The following is a 16,678-nucleotide window of genomic DNA, read 5'->3' on the forward strand; positions in this document are numbered from 1 at the left end:
GTCGGTTAGGTCTCCTATTGCATGTCACTGAATAGCAGGATGAACTTGAATAAATCACTTTTTTGTTTTGTTTTGTTTTTTGGTTTCTGGGCCACACCCAGCAATGCTCAAGGGTTACTCCTGCCTCTCTGCTCAGAAATTGGTCCTGGGTCGGCCACTTGCAAGGCAAATGTCCTATCACTATGCTATCTCCCTGGCCCAACATGATTTTTTTTTCTGTGAGGGGGACCCACACTCATTCTTGTTCAGGACTTACTCCTAGGTCTGTGCTCAGGGATCATTCCTAGCATTGTTCAGGAGACCCCTTGCAGTGCCCAACCCCAGGATTGAGTAGAGGTCTGTTCATGCAAAGGAAGCCCTGTGCCCTCTCTCTGATCCCAATCACATAATTTCTTACAACTTTAGTTTTCTCACTGTAAAAAGAAAAGATTCTGGTTTTAAGTTTCTTTTATATATTTCATTCTTTTAAAGCAAGAAATTTTTTTACTGAAATTTATTTAGAAAGATGTGAGGGGAGAGAAGTACACCAAGAAAGAACATGGTTTTTCTGGGAAGAAAAGGACAAGCAAGCAAGAAACATTCAAGGGTGAATACAAGCTTACAGAGCAAACCTCTAAGTTCCTTTTAATTCAGGGGTTTAATCTTTGATAATAGCTTCTGAATTAACTAGAAGTCAAGTGTTTGATTCATTTGAGAACTGTAGATTATCAAAGGAGCACATGAAAAATTTGGTCCTGGAGCTGGAGAGATAGCACAGCAGTAGGGCATTTGCCTTGCACGAGACTGACCTGGGATGGACCCATGTTTGAATTCCCGGCATCTCATATTGTCCCCCAAGCCTACCAGGAGTGATTTCTGAGTGCAGAAACAGGAGTAACCCCTGAGCGCAGCTGAGTGGCCCCCCCCTCCAAAAAAAAAAAAAGTTGGTCCTGTACAAAATGTGATAGTACAACACATAAAGTGCATGCACACTGCTGACCTGGGTTCTGTCCTAGCACCTATATCTCCCCTCACTCCCGACCCCCATCAAGAGTGGTCCCTGTTACTATTTTACTAATTCTAAGATATACATAGTTTTATATTTTAACATTTTGAAATCTGACTCTCGGTCAACTTGTATCTGTATTATTGGCAGACCTTTTTTTTTTTTTTTTTTTTAATTGCTTAGAAGTGCTTCTATTGGGGCTGGAGAGATAGCACAGTGGCGTTTGCCTTGCAAGCAGCCAATCTGGGACCTAAGGTGGTTGGTTCGAATCCCGGTGTCCCATATGGTCCTCCCATGCCTGCCAGGAGCTATTTTTGAGCAGACAGCCAGAAGTAACCCCTGAGCGCCGCCGGATGTGGCCCAAAAAAAAAAAAAAAAAAAAAGGAAGTACTTCTGTTAAATTGATAAAAAAAAAAAAATTGGGGTGGGGATCTGCTCAGAGATATTAAAGCAGGTAAGGAGCTTGCCTTGCACACAGCTGACCTAGGTTCAATCTCTAGCATCCCATATTGTCTCCCAAGCACCGCTGGGAGTGATTCCTGAGTGATTTTTTTAAAAACTTTATTTATTGGTTGATTTATTGGTTTTGGACCACACCTGGCGATGCACAGGGGTTACTCCTGGCTCTGTACTCAGAAATCACTCCTGGCAGGCTCAGGAGACCATATAAGATGACGAGGATCAAACCAGTTCTCTCCCAGGTCAGCAGCATGCCAAGCAAACTGCCCTACCACTGTGCTATCTCTCTGGCCCCTCCTGAGTCATCTTAAAGTTTCTCCAGCATTTTAAAACAAAATCAGGGTGGGGCTGGAGAGATAGCATGGAGGTGTAGGGTATTTGCCTTGCATGCAGAAGGACGGTGGTTCAAATTCCAGCATCCCATATAGTCCCCCATGCCTGCCAGGAGCGATTTCTGAGCATAGAGCCAGGAGTAACCCCTGAGTGCTGCTGGGTGTGATCCCCCCCCCCCCCCCCCCGCAAAAAAAGAAATTACTCTTGGCAGGCTTGGGGACCATATGAGGATTCCAGGGATCAAACCTGGATCAGGTGTATGCAAGGCAAACACTACCCACTGTGCTATCACTCCAGCCCTGAAAAATGATACTTTTTAAAGACTAAAATAATTTAAAATTAGAAGTACTTAATAAAGGATAAAAGTCATGTCCTTTTACATATGATATTATGAAATAACAGAAGGACCTAATACCCATTATATATAGATTATTTCTCTTGGGGTTTTGATCATTTTACCCCCAGGAGGCTTTGAGCCATACCTTCTGCTCAGGGATCACTCCTAGCAGTAAGTTTGGGGGAAGCATATCTGGTTTCTGGGATCAAACTGGGGTCAGTTGCATGTAGGGCAAGTGCTTTGACCCATCCCTGTACTACCTGTGCCCCTTTTTGTGCATATTAATATATTAGACTGAGAATTTTATTTTATTCTTGTAGGTGACAGAATTGCTAGAATGTCTATTTCTGGGCCAATAATCAGGGAGATAAAACATCTTCCCTTTGGTCTTGGAAGAGTTATTAAAATATTCCTACAGTTGAGGATGGAGAGATAATACAGTGGGTAGAACGTTTGCCTTGCTTGTGACTGATCCAGATGTGGATTAGAGCCTTGGTACTCCGTATCATTCCTCAAGCCATGCCTGAATGCAAAGCAAGGCGTAAGCCCTGAGCACAGCCAAGCATGGCCCCAAACTACCCACCAGAAAAAGTAAATATCCCTAAACTTTGGGGCCATTGTAGTGATTTGGAGAGAGGGGTTGTGTGTCTATCTGGTGGTACTCAGTAGCTGCTTCCAGCTTGATGCTCAGAGGACTGTGCAGTGCCAAGGGTTGGGCCTGGGCAAGCAAAGCCTGCCTGCAAAGCATGTGCTCCAGCTCACTGAGCTATCTCTGCAGCCCAACTTTTATAATATAATGATAATACAAATGAGAGTTGAAGCTCCATTTCTATTTTACATCTTTATTTAGTTTTCATCCTCAGTTATAGCAGTTACCTCCATGTGAAACTTGCAGAACTTCATCCTTAGCCCTAGCATTGTAAATGCTTACCCCAGATTTAAATAAGTTGCCCCAATTACAGATTTCTAAAAACCTGGGTGATGTTTTTTGTGGGTGGTAGTGGTGGTTTAGATTATTTATTCTTGGGTCAGGGAGATAACTCAAAGAGCACGTGCTTTACAAGTTGGAACCCCAGGTGTGGTCCCTGCTAGGAGGGATCTCCTAAGTACAGTCCAAGGTAGCCCGTCGACTAATTTCTCGTTCGGTTTTTCTGCTTGAACTATGGGAGATGTGATTCCTCGCAGCTTTGCCTACACATCTAACTCAGCTTAAGGTTTTTGCTTGCTGAGAGTGTCTTCATTCTTTACTCTGGATCTTTTCATATGCTGTCACCTCTGAATTAGCAGTCCTTGGCCCAACTCCAGAGCTAACATCACATGAAATCTTTGGGTTAGTCTTATCGTCTTTTTATTGGTTATTTACATTCTCATCAACCAGTCTTAAGTTTTTTTATGAAGAGAGGATGTTGGGGCTACATTCAGTAGGGCTCAGGGTCTATTCCTGGCTCTTTGTTCAGGGGTGATCTCCAGCAGAACTCTGGGAGCATATGCCATGCTAGGGATTGGCCTGGGATTGGTCACATACCCATCAGCAAGCCTCTTCGCACTCTCTCTCCAGTCCTTTAAGTTTTTTCTTTGAAAACATTTTCCTGTTTATTGAGATATATTAGCATGTAGCATTGCCTAAGTTTAAAGCATATATAGCATATGATTTGATTTGTTTATTGTGAAATGATTGCTACAATAAATTTAGTTTCATTAAGTTATCTCATCTTATCAGAAATGTCATAGAATTTACAACAACCATAATGTATGTATGTTTGCTCTTAGGAAGTTGTGTTAAGTGCTTCACTGAAAATTGTTTCTTTTTTTCTTTTTAAATAGTATCTTTATTTAAGCACCTTGATTACAGACATGATTGTAGTTGGGTTCCAGTCATATAAAGAACACCCCCCCCTTCACCTGTGCAACTTTCACCATCACCAATGTCCCTCATTTCCCTCCTCCCCCACCCCCACCTGCATTCCAGACAGGCATTCTAATCCTTTCACTCATTACGCAAATTGTTTCAACAATAACAAAATACAAAAGTTGGGGAATACATGGGCCAGAATCCTGGTATAGCAAATAGGACACTTGCCTTGTATGCAACCAACTTGGAAACACCAGGAAAGATCCCAAAGTGCAAAGTTCCTGAACACTGCCAGGTATGGCTCAAAAACAAAGGCGGGGTGTGCATTATAACGACCTATCTTTTTTGTTGTTGTTGTTTTTTGTTTTGGGGCAGTGCTCAGGGGTTACTCCTAGCTCTCTACTCAGAAATTGCTGCTGGCAAGCACAGGGGGGAACCATATAGGATGCCAGGATTCAAACTGCCGTTGGTCCTGGGTCAGCCACTTGCAAGGCAAACACCCTGCCGCTGTGTTATCTCTCTGGCCCCAACTCCTTACCTTTTGTACCCTGGAGGTGCCACTTTCAAGTCTGAATTGTTTTTCTTTTGATACTTTTTTTTTTTTAATATGAAAGATGACAGTTTAGCCTGCTTTGGACCCTCTTAATCATGCAAAGACTTTTTCTTTCTCCAACACCACAATAAAAATTTGTTTTTCATCACATAAACTTTTTTTTGTTTTCTTTTCCATGGAGGAGCACATAATGGGGTTCAGAGATCCAACATGCAAGGCAAGCACCTTAAGCCTTGTACTATCCAACTCCTTCACATAAACGTTTAATGACTTCGTTTATTATGGCCTTGTGGTTATTCAGATATAAAAAGATTGTCAAAAAATCCCATATCTAGGTCCTGGAATCCCAGAGGGACTACCAAGCACAGCCAGGAATAAGGTCTGAGCACTGCTGAGCATGCCCCCCCCAAAAAAAAAGTATCTAGTATTTAATAATGGAGTTTTGAAACCTTTAAACACTTTAATCCAGTTCACCAGAACTTTTGTCCTTAACATGTGTTTCTTTGACCTCTCATTTTAACATGTATTTGTCAGACACTTGGGTTTGGGTGTTCAGAGAGATAGATAGATGATAGCCCCTGTCAGGGCCGGAGCAATAACGCAGCAGTAGGGCATTTGTCTTGCATGCAGCTGACCCAGGACGGACTTTGATTTGATCCCCAAGCCAGCAGTAGTCCCTAAGCGTCACCGAGTATGGCCAAAAAAAAAAAAAAGGCAGCCCCGTCAACATGAATTGGCCTTGATACAGATTTATTTGAGTGACTAATATTTTGTTTTAGGGAAGATTATTTTGTTTTTAATTTTTGGGCTGCACTCAGTATTGCTCAGTGTTTACTATTGGCTCTGTACTTTGGCAGGGCACCAGGGATAGAACCCAGGTCAACTGCATGCAAAGCAAGCAAGTACCCTATCCTCTGTACTATTGCTCTAGTTTCTTTTTTTTTTTTTTTTTTGGTTTTTGGTTTTTGGTTTTTTTGGGTCACACCCCGCGGTGCTCAGGGGTTACTCCTGGCTGTCTGCTCAGAAACAGCTCCTGGCAGGCACAGGGGACCATATGGGACACGGGGATTCGAACCAACCACCTTTGGTCCTGGATCGGCTGCTTGCAAGGCAAATGCCGCTGTGCTATCTCTCCGGACCCATGCTCTAGTTTCTTATTCTTGCACTTTGAACATAATTATGGTTGCTGACTGAGTCATTGCAACACTCTTAAGGATCAAGGAACTGATTTTGTGTGGTAAAGTTAATTAAGATAAGGGATATTGAGGCTTGAGCAATAGCACAGTGGGTAGGGTGTTTGCCTTGCACATGGCCAACCTGGGCTTGATCCTGAGCATCCCATATGGCCCTCTGAGCAATGCCTGGTTGTGAACAAAAAGATAAAGGATATTGGAGCCAGAGCCATACTACAGCAATTTTTTGTTTGTTTGTCTTGCAAAGCAGTGATCTAAGTTTGATCCCTGACATCTTGTATGTCATCTTGCACCCCACCACGAGTGATTTCTGAGCTCAGAGCCAGGAGTTCCCCTGAGTACTGCTGGTTGTGGACCAGAAACAAAGTTAAGGGATATCTCAGGAAAATAGAATAAGTATGTGAAATTTTCTAGTTAATACTAAACAAAATTTAATAGTTTATATTAACACCTTAGAGTTTACCAGTGACTTAGCATTTATTGTTTCAGTTATTTCCTATAATGACAAGTATAAAGGTTGAAAACAAACTTAGCCATTCTGGAGTCTGGAGAGATAGCTTTGTGTGTAGGGCACTTACATTGCATCTGATCAACCCAGACTCAATTTCACCTACCCTACGTGGTTCCCTGAGCACTGCTGGTAGTGGCCCAAGTAGTTCCCCATACTACCCCCCGAAAACTTAGGTGCTTTGGAGCCAGAACCATAGCACAGTGATAGGGTATTTGCCTTGCAACCCGTTCCACTCAGGACTGACCTCAGTTGGATCCCCGACATCCCATATGGTCCCCCAAGCCAGGAACAGTTTCTGAATGCATACCAGGAGTAACCCCTGAGCATCACCGGGGGTGCCTCCCCCCCCCCAAAAAAAAAGGTGCTTTGACTTAGAATTCTGTGTTTTCGGGGCCAGAGAGATAGCATGTACGTAGAGCACTTGCCTTGCATGCAGAAGGACGGTGGTTCGAATCCCGGCATCCTATGTGGTCCTCTGAGCCAGCCAGGAGTAACACGTGAGCGCTGCTGGGTGTGACACAAAAACCAAAAAAAGAAAAAAGAATGCTGTGCTTTCATTATTTATAAAACCATGTTTACTAAAAATTTAAAAGTAGGGGCCCAGAGAGATAGCACAGTGGCATTTGCCTTGCAAGCAGCCGATCCAGGACTAAAGGTGGTTGGTTCAAATCCCGGTGTCCCATATGGTCCTCCGTGCCTGCCAGGAGCTATTTCTGAGCAGACACCCCTGAGTACTGCTGGGTGTGGCCCAAAAACCCAAAAAAAAAAAATTCAAAGTAGGGGGTGGAACATTAGTACAGTGGGTAGAGCATTTGCCTTGCACATGGCTAACCAGGGTTCAACCCCTGATATCTCATATGGTACCCTGAGCATACCAAGAGTGATTCTAAATACAGAGCCAGGAGTAACACTGAGTGCCACCAGGTGGGCCAAAAAAAGCAAAAGTAACTGTTCTAGTATGCTTTCTAGATGGTGTATACTTTTGGAGAATGTGACTGTATATAGGGCCTTGGCCATCATAAACACCATGGTGAATACAAATTTATAGACATCTGTAAGAATTTTTATTCTGGTAATAAAACTGTAAGGGGTTAAACACAGTTGTTTTTGGCTAAGGAAATTTTTTTTCTCAAGCCAATTAAAAACTTTGACAGTACTTTTTTTTTTGACAGTACTTTTATAACTGATTTTCAGAAATGTTGTCTTTGATCACAATAGTATGTATATATTCCTAACATTTAACAATAAGTAAAGAAGCAAACTATTTTTTGCCTACATATAACACTAATTTCTCAATGCAGTATTACAAGAGTCATAATGAACAAACAGTTCACCCATATGTACTGAATCAAAGATTTAGACAGCAAAATAGGGAGTAATGCCTCAAACAGGCATTTGAGCCGTCTGGTATGAGACTTAAGTTCACTGTTTATTGTTCATTTGGTTACTTTTTAAAATATTTTTTCTCTCTTCCCATAGGTTTGTAAAAGAATGGACTTGGTTTGTCAAAGAATGTTAAATCAGGGATTTCTAAAAGTGGAGAGGTACCATAATCTATGTCAGAAACAAGTTAAAGCACAACTCCCAAGGTATGTTCTGGTGAGCAATGGCAGTGATTTATAATTAGGGGCTTTATTGGGGGAGGGGCTGGGCTACCCCTGGAACTACTCAGAGCCTACTCCCCGGTCTATACTTGGGGATACTTCCAGTTGTGTCAGGAATAAACCATGTAGTGTTAGAGAGAAAACTAGGGTTGGCAGAATGCAAGACAAATCCCAAATCCCCATATCTTTTGTCCCATTTAATTTTTTTGAAAATGCAGTAAGACTTTGCATGTTAAAATTTTCAAAGGTTTTATAATGGAAAGTACACAGATCACAAAAAGTTAATTTTTCTTTTAATCTGTAGTTTGTCCTTCCACCCTCTCTCCCTTCCAAATTTCTTCCTGCTCGTTGGTGCACAGGGCTTAGTCAGGATCACTCCTGCCAGTACATGGGAGGTATGTGGAACCTGAGGTCAAATCTGGTTCTGCTACATGCAAGGCATGTACCTTATCTTTTGTATTATTTTTGGCCTTCTTATTCTCTGTTCATTTTGCTGAAATTTTCAGTGTGCAGTTTGGCAAGAAAATAAAGACCTCCATATTGAAGAGGAAGCTGTAAAACTAACCCTTATATGGTTCCCCCAAATAATACCAGAAGCAACTCCTGAGCACTGCCAGGTGTGGTCTCCCCAAAATTAGTGAATAACCTTTTTAAAGATGAAAGAAGACTTAAAGTGAAAATATTACCTGTTTGTATACTGAAAGATTTCAATTAAGTCCAGGAAATACAATCCACATCGGTGCATACATTCGATAGTATCAAAATTCTAGTTGGATTTTTTTGGTTTTGTTTAGACAACACTCAGCAGTATCTGGGACCACATGGTGCTGGGAGTCTAACTTAGCAAAGCACATGCTATCTAATTCTTTCAGCCTATTCTCCAGCCTGTCTTTTCTTTAAAAAAAAAAAAATGGTTCCTTTTAGATTCCTATTGAAATATAAAAGACTTGGAATAACCAAAACAATCTTGAAAAAGTATAGTTGGAGGTCGGCTCCTTCCAAATTTCAAAACTTAACTACAGAGTTAATAGTAATCAGTTGTGTAGTATTGGCACAAAGATGCACAATGTATACATGAGTGGAATTTAATGGAAAGTAAAAGAAGGCCCAGAGAGTGAGCAGACAGCCAGGAGTAACCCCTGAACACTGCCGGGTGTGGCCCAAAAACCAAAAGAAAGAAAGAAAGAGAGAGAGAGAGAGAGAGAGAGAGAGAGAGAGAGAGAGAGAGAGAGGAGAGAGAGAGAGAGAGAGAGAGAGAGAGAGAGAGAGAGAGAGAGAGAGAGAGAGAGAGAAGGGAGGGAGAGAAGGAAGGAAGGAAGGAAGGAAGGAAGGAAGGAAGGAAGGAAGGAAGGAAGGAAGGAAGGAAGGAGGGAGGGAGGGAGGGAGGGAGGGAGGGAGGGAGGGAGGGAGGGAGGGAGGGAGGGAGGGATGGAAGAAAGATTCTTAGTACAATATTATTAACAAGAAAGCCAAGACAAGTTGCTGGTGGAATGCAAGTGCTTTTGGAGGGAGCGAAGTCAGAGGACCAGGATGCTTGCTCTTTAGATCCCTGGCTTCATATAGCTTTCCTGAGCAGTGCCAGTATTGTATACTCAGGGCGCTGAACTCTCAGGCCCAAACAGCTGGGCCAAATACTGGGAGGCAACCCAAAGCCCTTTAGCACTTGTTGGAGACCTTACCCAAAATTGAAAAAACTGACCAATATAGGCAGCTAGGTTTCTAGATATAGGCAAATGATAGTGAAGGCTTCAGCTCAGGAATATGGCTCTGGTAGAACACGTGCTTTGCATGTCTGAAGCCCTGGATCTAATTTTCAGTATACATACAGACCCACAAAACCAGAGTGACTCTGAACTTCTGCCTCATCATCACAGAAGTAATACAAAACGTCATTCATAGACTCTTGTAAAAGTCAGTGCTGTGCCATAAAACTGAGCTGGTCGAGCTGGGGATAGAGCCTGAGTAGCCTTACTTGCGTGTGGGAGGCCTTAGATTGGGTCCATGGCACCACCCCAAAAAAATACTTGTAAAAAGAAAACCTACTCAGAAAGCTTCATGAATTTGGATTAAGTCATGGTTTCTTGGCTATGACACCAAAAGCAAAAAAATAATGTTAAACTCTCTAACTCAAAGGACCCCTCAAGAAAAATTAGAAGACAGACTGAATGGGCAAAAACTTGGGGTTGGAGTGGTGGCACAAAGCAGTAAGGCATCTGCTTTGCTGGTGCTGTCCTAGGATGGACCACGGTTCTATTCCCATATGGTTCCCCCAAGCCAGGAGCAATTTTTGAGCACATAGCCAGGAGTAGCCCCTGAGCATCACCAGGTATGGCCCCCCCCCCCCAAAAAAAATCTCATATAGCTGATAAGTCATTTACATCCAGGTTGTATTAGGCAATCATACAAATTAACATTAAAAAAGTTTTAAAAGCAGGCAAAATAGTTTAACATCTCTGGAATTTAGGGATGCCCACACCCAACTGCTCAGGGATCATCGAGCACAGCACCATGTGGTGGTGCTCACAGATGGGGTTGGGGAAGGGCGACCAGACTCAATGTGCAAACACTTCATCCCTCTCTCTGGCCCTAATCGATTTTTTTGTTTGTTTGTTTGTTTCTGTTTCGGTGTCATGCCCAACTATGTTCAGGTCTTACTCCTGGCTATGTGCTCAGGGCTCACTTGGCGGTGCTTGGGGGACCATATGGGATGCCGAGGATTGAATCTGGCTTGTCCGTGTGCAGGGCACCCTACTGGTGTAGTATCACTTCAGTGACTATAATAAACTGTGTAGTCTTCATCTTTGTTTCCATGTTCCCATGGTTTTCTTTTCATGATTTCTTTGTTTTCATGATTCCTCTAATTCCAGTAGGCTTAATATAGCCTGAAATATACAGCTTTTTGTTGTTGTTGTTGTTGTTGTTCTTGTTTTCAAATGTTTTATCAATAAATCTTTGGCAGGAATTTCTGAAGAGATTCGTTTACTATAGTTAAATTATGGCTGAATTGTAGATTTCTAAAAAGTACACGTAAATGTTAGACTTTTTATTAAGGCTTTATTTTTTATTTAACACTTGTAACTGTAATTACAAGGTCATTTTTTCTAGTTTTTTTTCTTCACAGATAAAAGTTTTTATGATTGAGCTACAGTCATACAGTATATAACAGCCTTCACCAGGGCATATTTCCCACCACTAATGTCCTAAGTCTCTCTCACACCTTCCTAAGACTTTGTTTTGTTTTGTTTGGGGGCCACACCCAGTGATGCTCAGGGATTACTCCTGGCTATATGCTCAGAAATTGCTCCTGATTAGGGGGAGGGCTGCGACCATGTGGGACGCCTGTCCATCCTGGGTCAGCAGAGTGCAAGGCAAACTCCCTACCACTATGCTATTGCTCTGGCCCCATTCCTAAGTCATTTTTATTGCTTTACAGTTTCATTTCAATCCATGATACTCCTGTAATGGTTGGTGTTTTGTTTCGTTTTGTTTTTATAGGAGAGAGTCAGAAAGGAGAAACCATTCATTAGCTCGTCATGCTGATATCCTTGCTGCCGTTGAAACAAGGTTGTCACTATTAAACATGACTTTCATGAAGTATGTGGATTCTAATCTCTGTTGCTTCATCCCCGGAAAGGTAAACTAGAATTGCTTTCCTTAACTAGCTAGATTGCTCACCAATATGCATAAATCTTTTTTTGATCTTGTTTTGCTCTTTTGTTTTATTTGGGGGCCAAACTTGGTGCAGAGCTTACTCCTGGCTCTCTGCTCAGGATTAAGATAAATTTTTATATTTATTGGTTTTTGGGCCATACCTAGCAATGCTCAAGGGTTTACTCCAATCTCTACACTCAGGAATCACCCTAGTGGGCTCGAGGGGCCATAGAGATTCTAGGAAGGAATATTATGAAAATTTCTGTAATCATGGTGCTTAAATAAATCAATTATTTAAAAAAAATTTCATTGGTTAGCTGCATGCAATACAAGGGTCCTACCCGCTTTTTATAATTTCTTTATTTAAGCACCATGGTTACAGAAATGTTCATAGTTGGGTTTCAGTTCTAAAGTAAAATTTTTTGGGGGGGAGGAGGCCACACCCGGCATTGCTCAGGGGTTACTCCTGGCTGTCTGCTCAGAAATAGCTCCTGGCAAGCACGGGGGACCATATGGGACACTGGGATTCGAATCAACCACCTTTGGTCCTGGATCGGCTGCTTGCAAGGCAAACACCACTGTGCTATCTCTCCGAGCCCTAAAGTGAATTTTTTTTTTATTTGTTTTATTATTTTGTTTTAGGGCCATACCTGGCAATACTCAGGGGTTACTCCTGGCTCTGTGCTCAGAAATCACTCCTGGCAGGCTTGGGGGACTATATGGGATGTCAGGGATTAAACCCAGATTGACCACATGCAAGGCAAATGGCTTGCTTGCTGTATTATCACTCTTTGTTCCCCCTAAAGAGTCTGTGAATGTGTCTGTATAGTCACTAATATGAATTATGTATCATTTACGTAAGTTCTATATTTAAATTTCTGCTTAAATACCAATCACACTACAATTTGCTGGCAACGTAGATTGATAGTCCTGTGCCCTGCAAATGTGAAACCCCAGATTTCATTCCCGGCATCACAGTAAAAAAAAAAAAATATATATATATATATATATATATATGGGGCCAGCGAGGTGGTGCTAGAGGTAAGGTGTCTGCCTTGCAAGCTCTAGCCAAGGAACGATCGGGACCGCGGTTCAATCCCCCGGTGTCCCATATGGTCCCCCCAAGCCAGGGGCAATTTCTGAGCACTTAGCCAGGAGTAACCCCTGAGCATCAAACGGGTGTGGCCCCAAAAACAAAATAAAAAATATGATTCCTTGAGAAACCTATTACAGGTTCATTAAAAACTTTTTGAGCTTGGGGCTCAGCAAGTAAAAGTAGCGCCGGGAGTAGCCTAAAGCATGGCCCATATGACCCTAATTACAACATACTCACCCCCAAAATGCCAAAGATATAACAATGAACAAAATAGTGTCTCTGCCTTCAAGAGCATTATAATTTTGAGGAGGTGGTGTAGGAGTAACGGTTTTTGCTTTGCTGAGAAGTATTTCATGAAGGCATGTAAAAGCTTCCAAATTTAACAAGAATAACTACTGTAGAGTAGTGTACACAAAGCTAAGTAATGATGATGCTTAATAGAAAGATTTTTGGATATGTAATAGAAATGTTTAAGGTTTATTTTTGGACTTTTTGATGTTTAATAGATTTTTTTGAGGTATGCTTGCAGTCACATGAAGTAATGCCCTAAATTCAGCATTCTGCTTATACTTATTCATTTGAAATGAATGTGATCAGGTGAAACCAGTGTATATTGGTTTTGTTGTTTGGTTATTTTGGGGGGTGGTTGTTGTTTTGGGGTCACACCCAGTGGCTCTCGGGGGACTCCTGTTTCTGTACTCAAAAATTACTCTGGGGAGGCCGGAGCAATAGCACGATGGTAGGGCATTTGCCTTGTACACGCTACCCTAGAATGGACCGTGGTTCGGTCCCCCAAGCCAGGAGCGATTTCTGAGCACATAGCCAGGAGTAACCCTGAGAGTCACTGGGTGTGGCTCCCCTAAAAATAAAAATTATTGAAAATTACTCTGGGGACCATATGAATGCCAAGCAGGCCTACAATGTGCAAGTCAAACTGCCTTATCTGTTGTGCCATTACTCCGGCCCTTGTATTTATTTTTGTTTTGATTTTGGGCTGCTCCCAGTTCTGGGATGGCTAGTTCTATAGTGGCTAAAAATGGACCTCAGGGTCTTGACTTCTGAGGCATCTGTCTGTTCCATCACTTGAACCACATCACTAGCAACCCTACTCCCACTTTGTCTTTTTCTTTTTTGTGTATCTTTTTATATTAGAAGGGTAGAAATATCATAAAGATCATTTTCCTACTTAGCTTTTAGCTTTTACTACTTAGCTGGTGCTAGCAAAAGGATTCCTTAACATGGCTAAAATTAATACTAAAATATGAATGTACTTTTTGCTGTGTTTGGTTTGATGTTTCAAGCCACATCTGACAGTGCTCACACCCAGCTCACACCAGAGCTCTGAGTTCTCCTGGCTCTGCACTCAGAAATCATTTCTGGCAGATCATATGAAATGCCTGGGATCAAACCTGGATTGGCCGCATGCAAGGCAAGCATCCTATCCACTGGGTTGTTGATCTGGCCTTCTCTTGTTATTTATTTTTTTATTAATAATATCTTTATTGAAACATCATGATTACAAACATGTTTGTAGTTGGGTTTCAGTTATAGAAAAGAACACCTCCTTCACCGGTTCTCTTGTGTTTTGGGGTTGATATTTTTTTGGTTTTGGGTCACAAAACCAGGGTTACTCCTGACTCTGTCCTCAGAAATCACTCCTGGCAGGCTGGGGGGACATGTGGGATGTCGGGGATCAAACTGAAGGTTGGCCGCATTTAAGGCAATCGCCATATTACTGTGCTATCACTCCGGCCCCTCTCTTGTTATTTTTGATTCATAATTAATATTAGCAAATTTTTGTTATGTATTTTCTTTATTTTAAATTTTGTCTGATATGTATGTGGGGGTAATTACCATTTTATTTGACATATTCTCTTTTTTTCTCAGTTCTTCCAAAGTAATTACATGTGGTTTTATAGGTTAGTGTGAAAGAGTTCCAGTTAAAAATATGAGCCTGGGGCTGACTTCTATCCTCGGCATCCCTTACAGTCCCCTGAGCACCACCAGGAATAATTCCTGAGTGCAGAGCAAGGTATAACCCCTAAGCATCTCGAGGTTTGGCCCCCACCAAAACAAAAACAAAAACAAAAACAAAAAAAAAACCCACTGATTTGGGGGGGAGCTTTGTTGTTGTTGTCATTGTTTTGGGTCACACCCAGCAGCGCTCAAGGGTAACTGGCTCTGCACTCAGAAATCAATCTTGGCAAGCTCGGGGGACTATATGGATGCCAGGAATCAAACCATGGTCAGTTCAGGGTTGCTGCATGCAAAGCAAATGCCCCATTGTTGTGCTATCGCTCTGGCCCTAGAATTTTTTTTTTTGATGCCCAATTTTATCCATATTTCATTTATAGATTAGAGGAGTTCCTGATAGGTTCATTGAACTACTAATACAGGTTGTCTTCTGTAACTTCAGAGTTTCTGTTGCATATCTCATTGTTATACCAATATTTAAGAAATATCTTAAGGTTTTCATGGCCTCAAAGACAATATAGTTTGGGGCTGGAGCAGTAGCACAGCAGCATCACTGGGCATCACCGGGTGTGGCCCAAAACCAAAAAAAAAAAAAAAAAATGACAACTTAGTCTGTTACCAGTTAGCACTGATGAGTTAGTGACAGTCCTTCTGGTTTGCAGTAAGATAAAGACCTTTGTACAAGTTGAGTGTATTTGTTCTTGATTAAGATCAGTGATTAAGGGCCGGGCGGTGGCGCAGGAGGTAAGGTGCCTGCCTTGCCTGCGCTAGCCTAGGACGGACCGCGGTTCGATCCCCCGGCTCCCATATGGTCCCCCAAGAAGCCAGGAGCAACTTCTGAGCGCATAGCCAGGAGTAACCCCTGAGCGTCACAGGGTGTGGCCCAAAAACCAAAAAAAAAAAAAAAAAAAAAAAAAGATCAGTGATTAAAAGACTCTTTAAAATTTAAAAAGAATCTTAATTCTGTCCAAAGAATTTAGACTAGTGTTTTTCCCTATTACTTATGTGAGCATCAGCAGAGTTGGTCTAAGGGGCTAGTAATGAACTATTTGGCCTCATTGCCTATCAACTACTGACCTCTGAGGCACTGCCCTGGAAATCATAGCAATAAATGGGTATTCTTGCATTTAAAGTCAAACCTTATTTACAAAAGAGACAGATCAAGGCGAGAACCATAATTCTTTTTTTTTTTTGTTTTTGTTTTTGGGCCACACCTGGCGGTGCTCAGGGGTTACTCCTGGCTATCTGCTCAGAAATAGCTCCTGGCAGGCACGGGGGACCATATGGGACACCGGGATTCGAACCAACCACCTTTGGTCCTAGATCGGCTGCTTGCAAGGCAACCGCTGCTGTGCTATCTCTCCGGGCCCGAACCATAATTTCTTACTTTGACCCATCCCTGCTGTTAACTGTTAACAGGAATAGCACTGGTACTTTTTCTAGCATATTTTTCCCTCCATCTAGAATCCATTTCAGGATTATGCATAAATACCTTCAACTTTACTCTGAAATGATTCTCTGTACTGCCTTTGTTTTTTGAAGAACATAGATCAGCTGTTTTCAGAAATAGACTTCAGTTTGAATTGATGTGATGTTTGCAGAAAATTGTATTTTTGTTCTAAAATTAGAATGTCTTTTCACAATGCTTTCAATAAAATTAAATTTTAAAAATTAGAACACTTAAAATTAGAATGTTCATTTGGGCAGCTTATATACTAAAATTACGTTAAGGGATAGGGCACATGCATTGCACATGGCTAACCTGAATTGGATTCCCAGCATCCCATATGGTCACCTGTGCCCTGGCAAGAGTGATTTCTGAGCACAGAGCCAGGAGCCTGAACACTGGTAGGTGTGGCCACAAAACAAAAATGATCATCCTGTGACTGAGTGGAGGACCATTTAGGACTAGCTTCTCCAACGCTGTCCTGCTACACTGCTTTTTGGAAGTAGTTAGACACCTGAGGAGAAGAGAAGGCAGATTAAGATTATTCCAGGGGCAGGAAAGATAGCACAGTAGTAGGGTGTTTGCCTTGCATGCAGCTGACCCAGGAGAGACCCTCATTCGATTCCTGGCATCCCATAGTAACTCCTGAGCGCTGCCAGTCAAAAAACAAAACAAAACAAAAC

General features: G+C 42.0%; 1 protein-coding gene across 1 annotated transcript in view; it reads left to right on the top strand.

Annotated features, from left to right (window-relative positions):
• FBXO28 (F-box protein 28) overlaps positions 1–16,678 on the top strand; it is a 36,855-nt gene that overhangs the window by 11,413 nt on the left and 8,764 nt on the right. Inside the window, exons 2-3 of the mRNA XM_049777551.1 lie at positions 7,703–7,812; positions 11,323–11,461. Of these exons, the coding sequence (XP_049633508.1) occupies positions 7,703–7,812; positions 11,323–11,461 (249 nt within the window). The remainder of the gene's footprint in view (positions 1–7,702; positions 7,813–11,322; positions 11,462–16,678) is intronic.

Source organism: Suncus etruscus, chromosome 7 (assembly GCF_024139225.1).
Source record: "Suncus etruscus isolate mSunEtr1 chromosome 7, mSunEtr1.pri.cur, whole genome shotgun sequence".
Lineage (NCBI taxonomy): Eukaryota > Metazoa > Chordata > Mammalia > Eulipotyphla > Soricidae > Suncus > Suncus etruscus.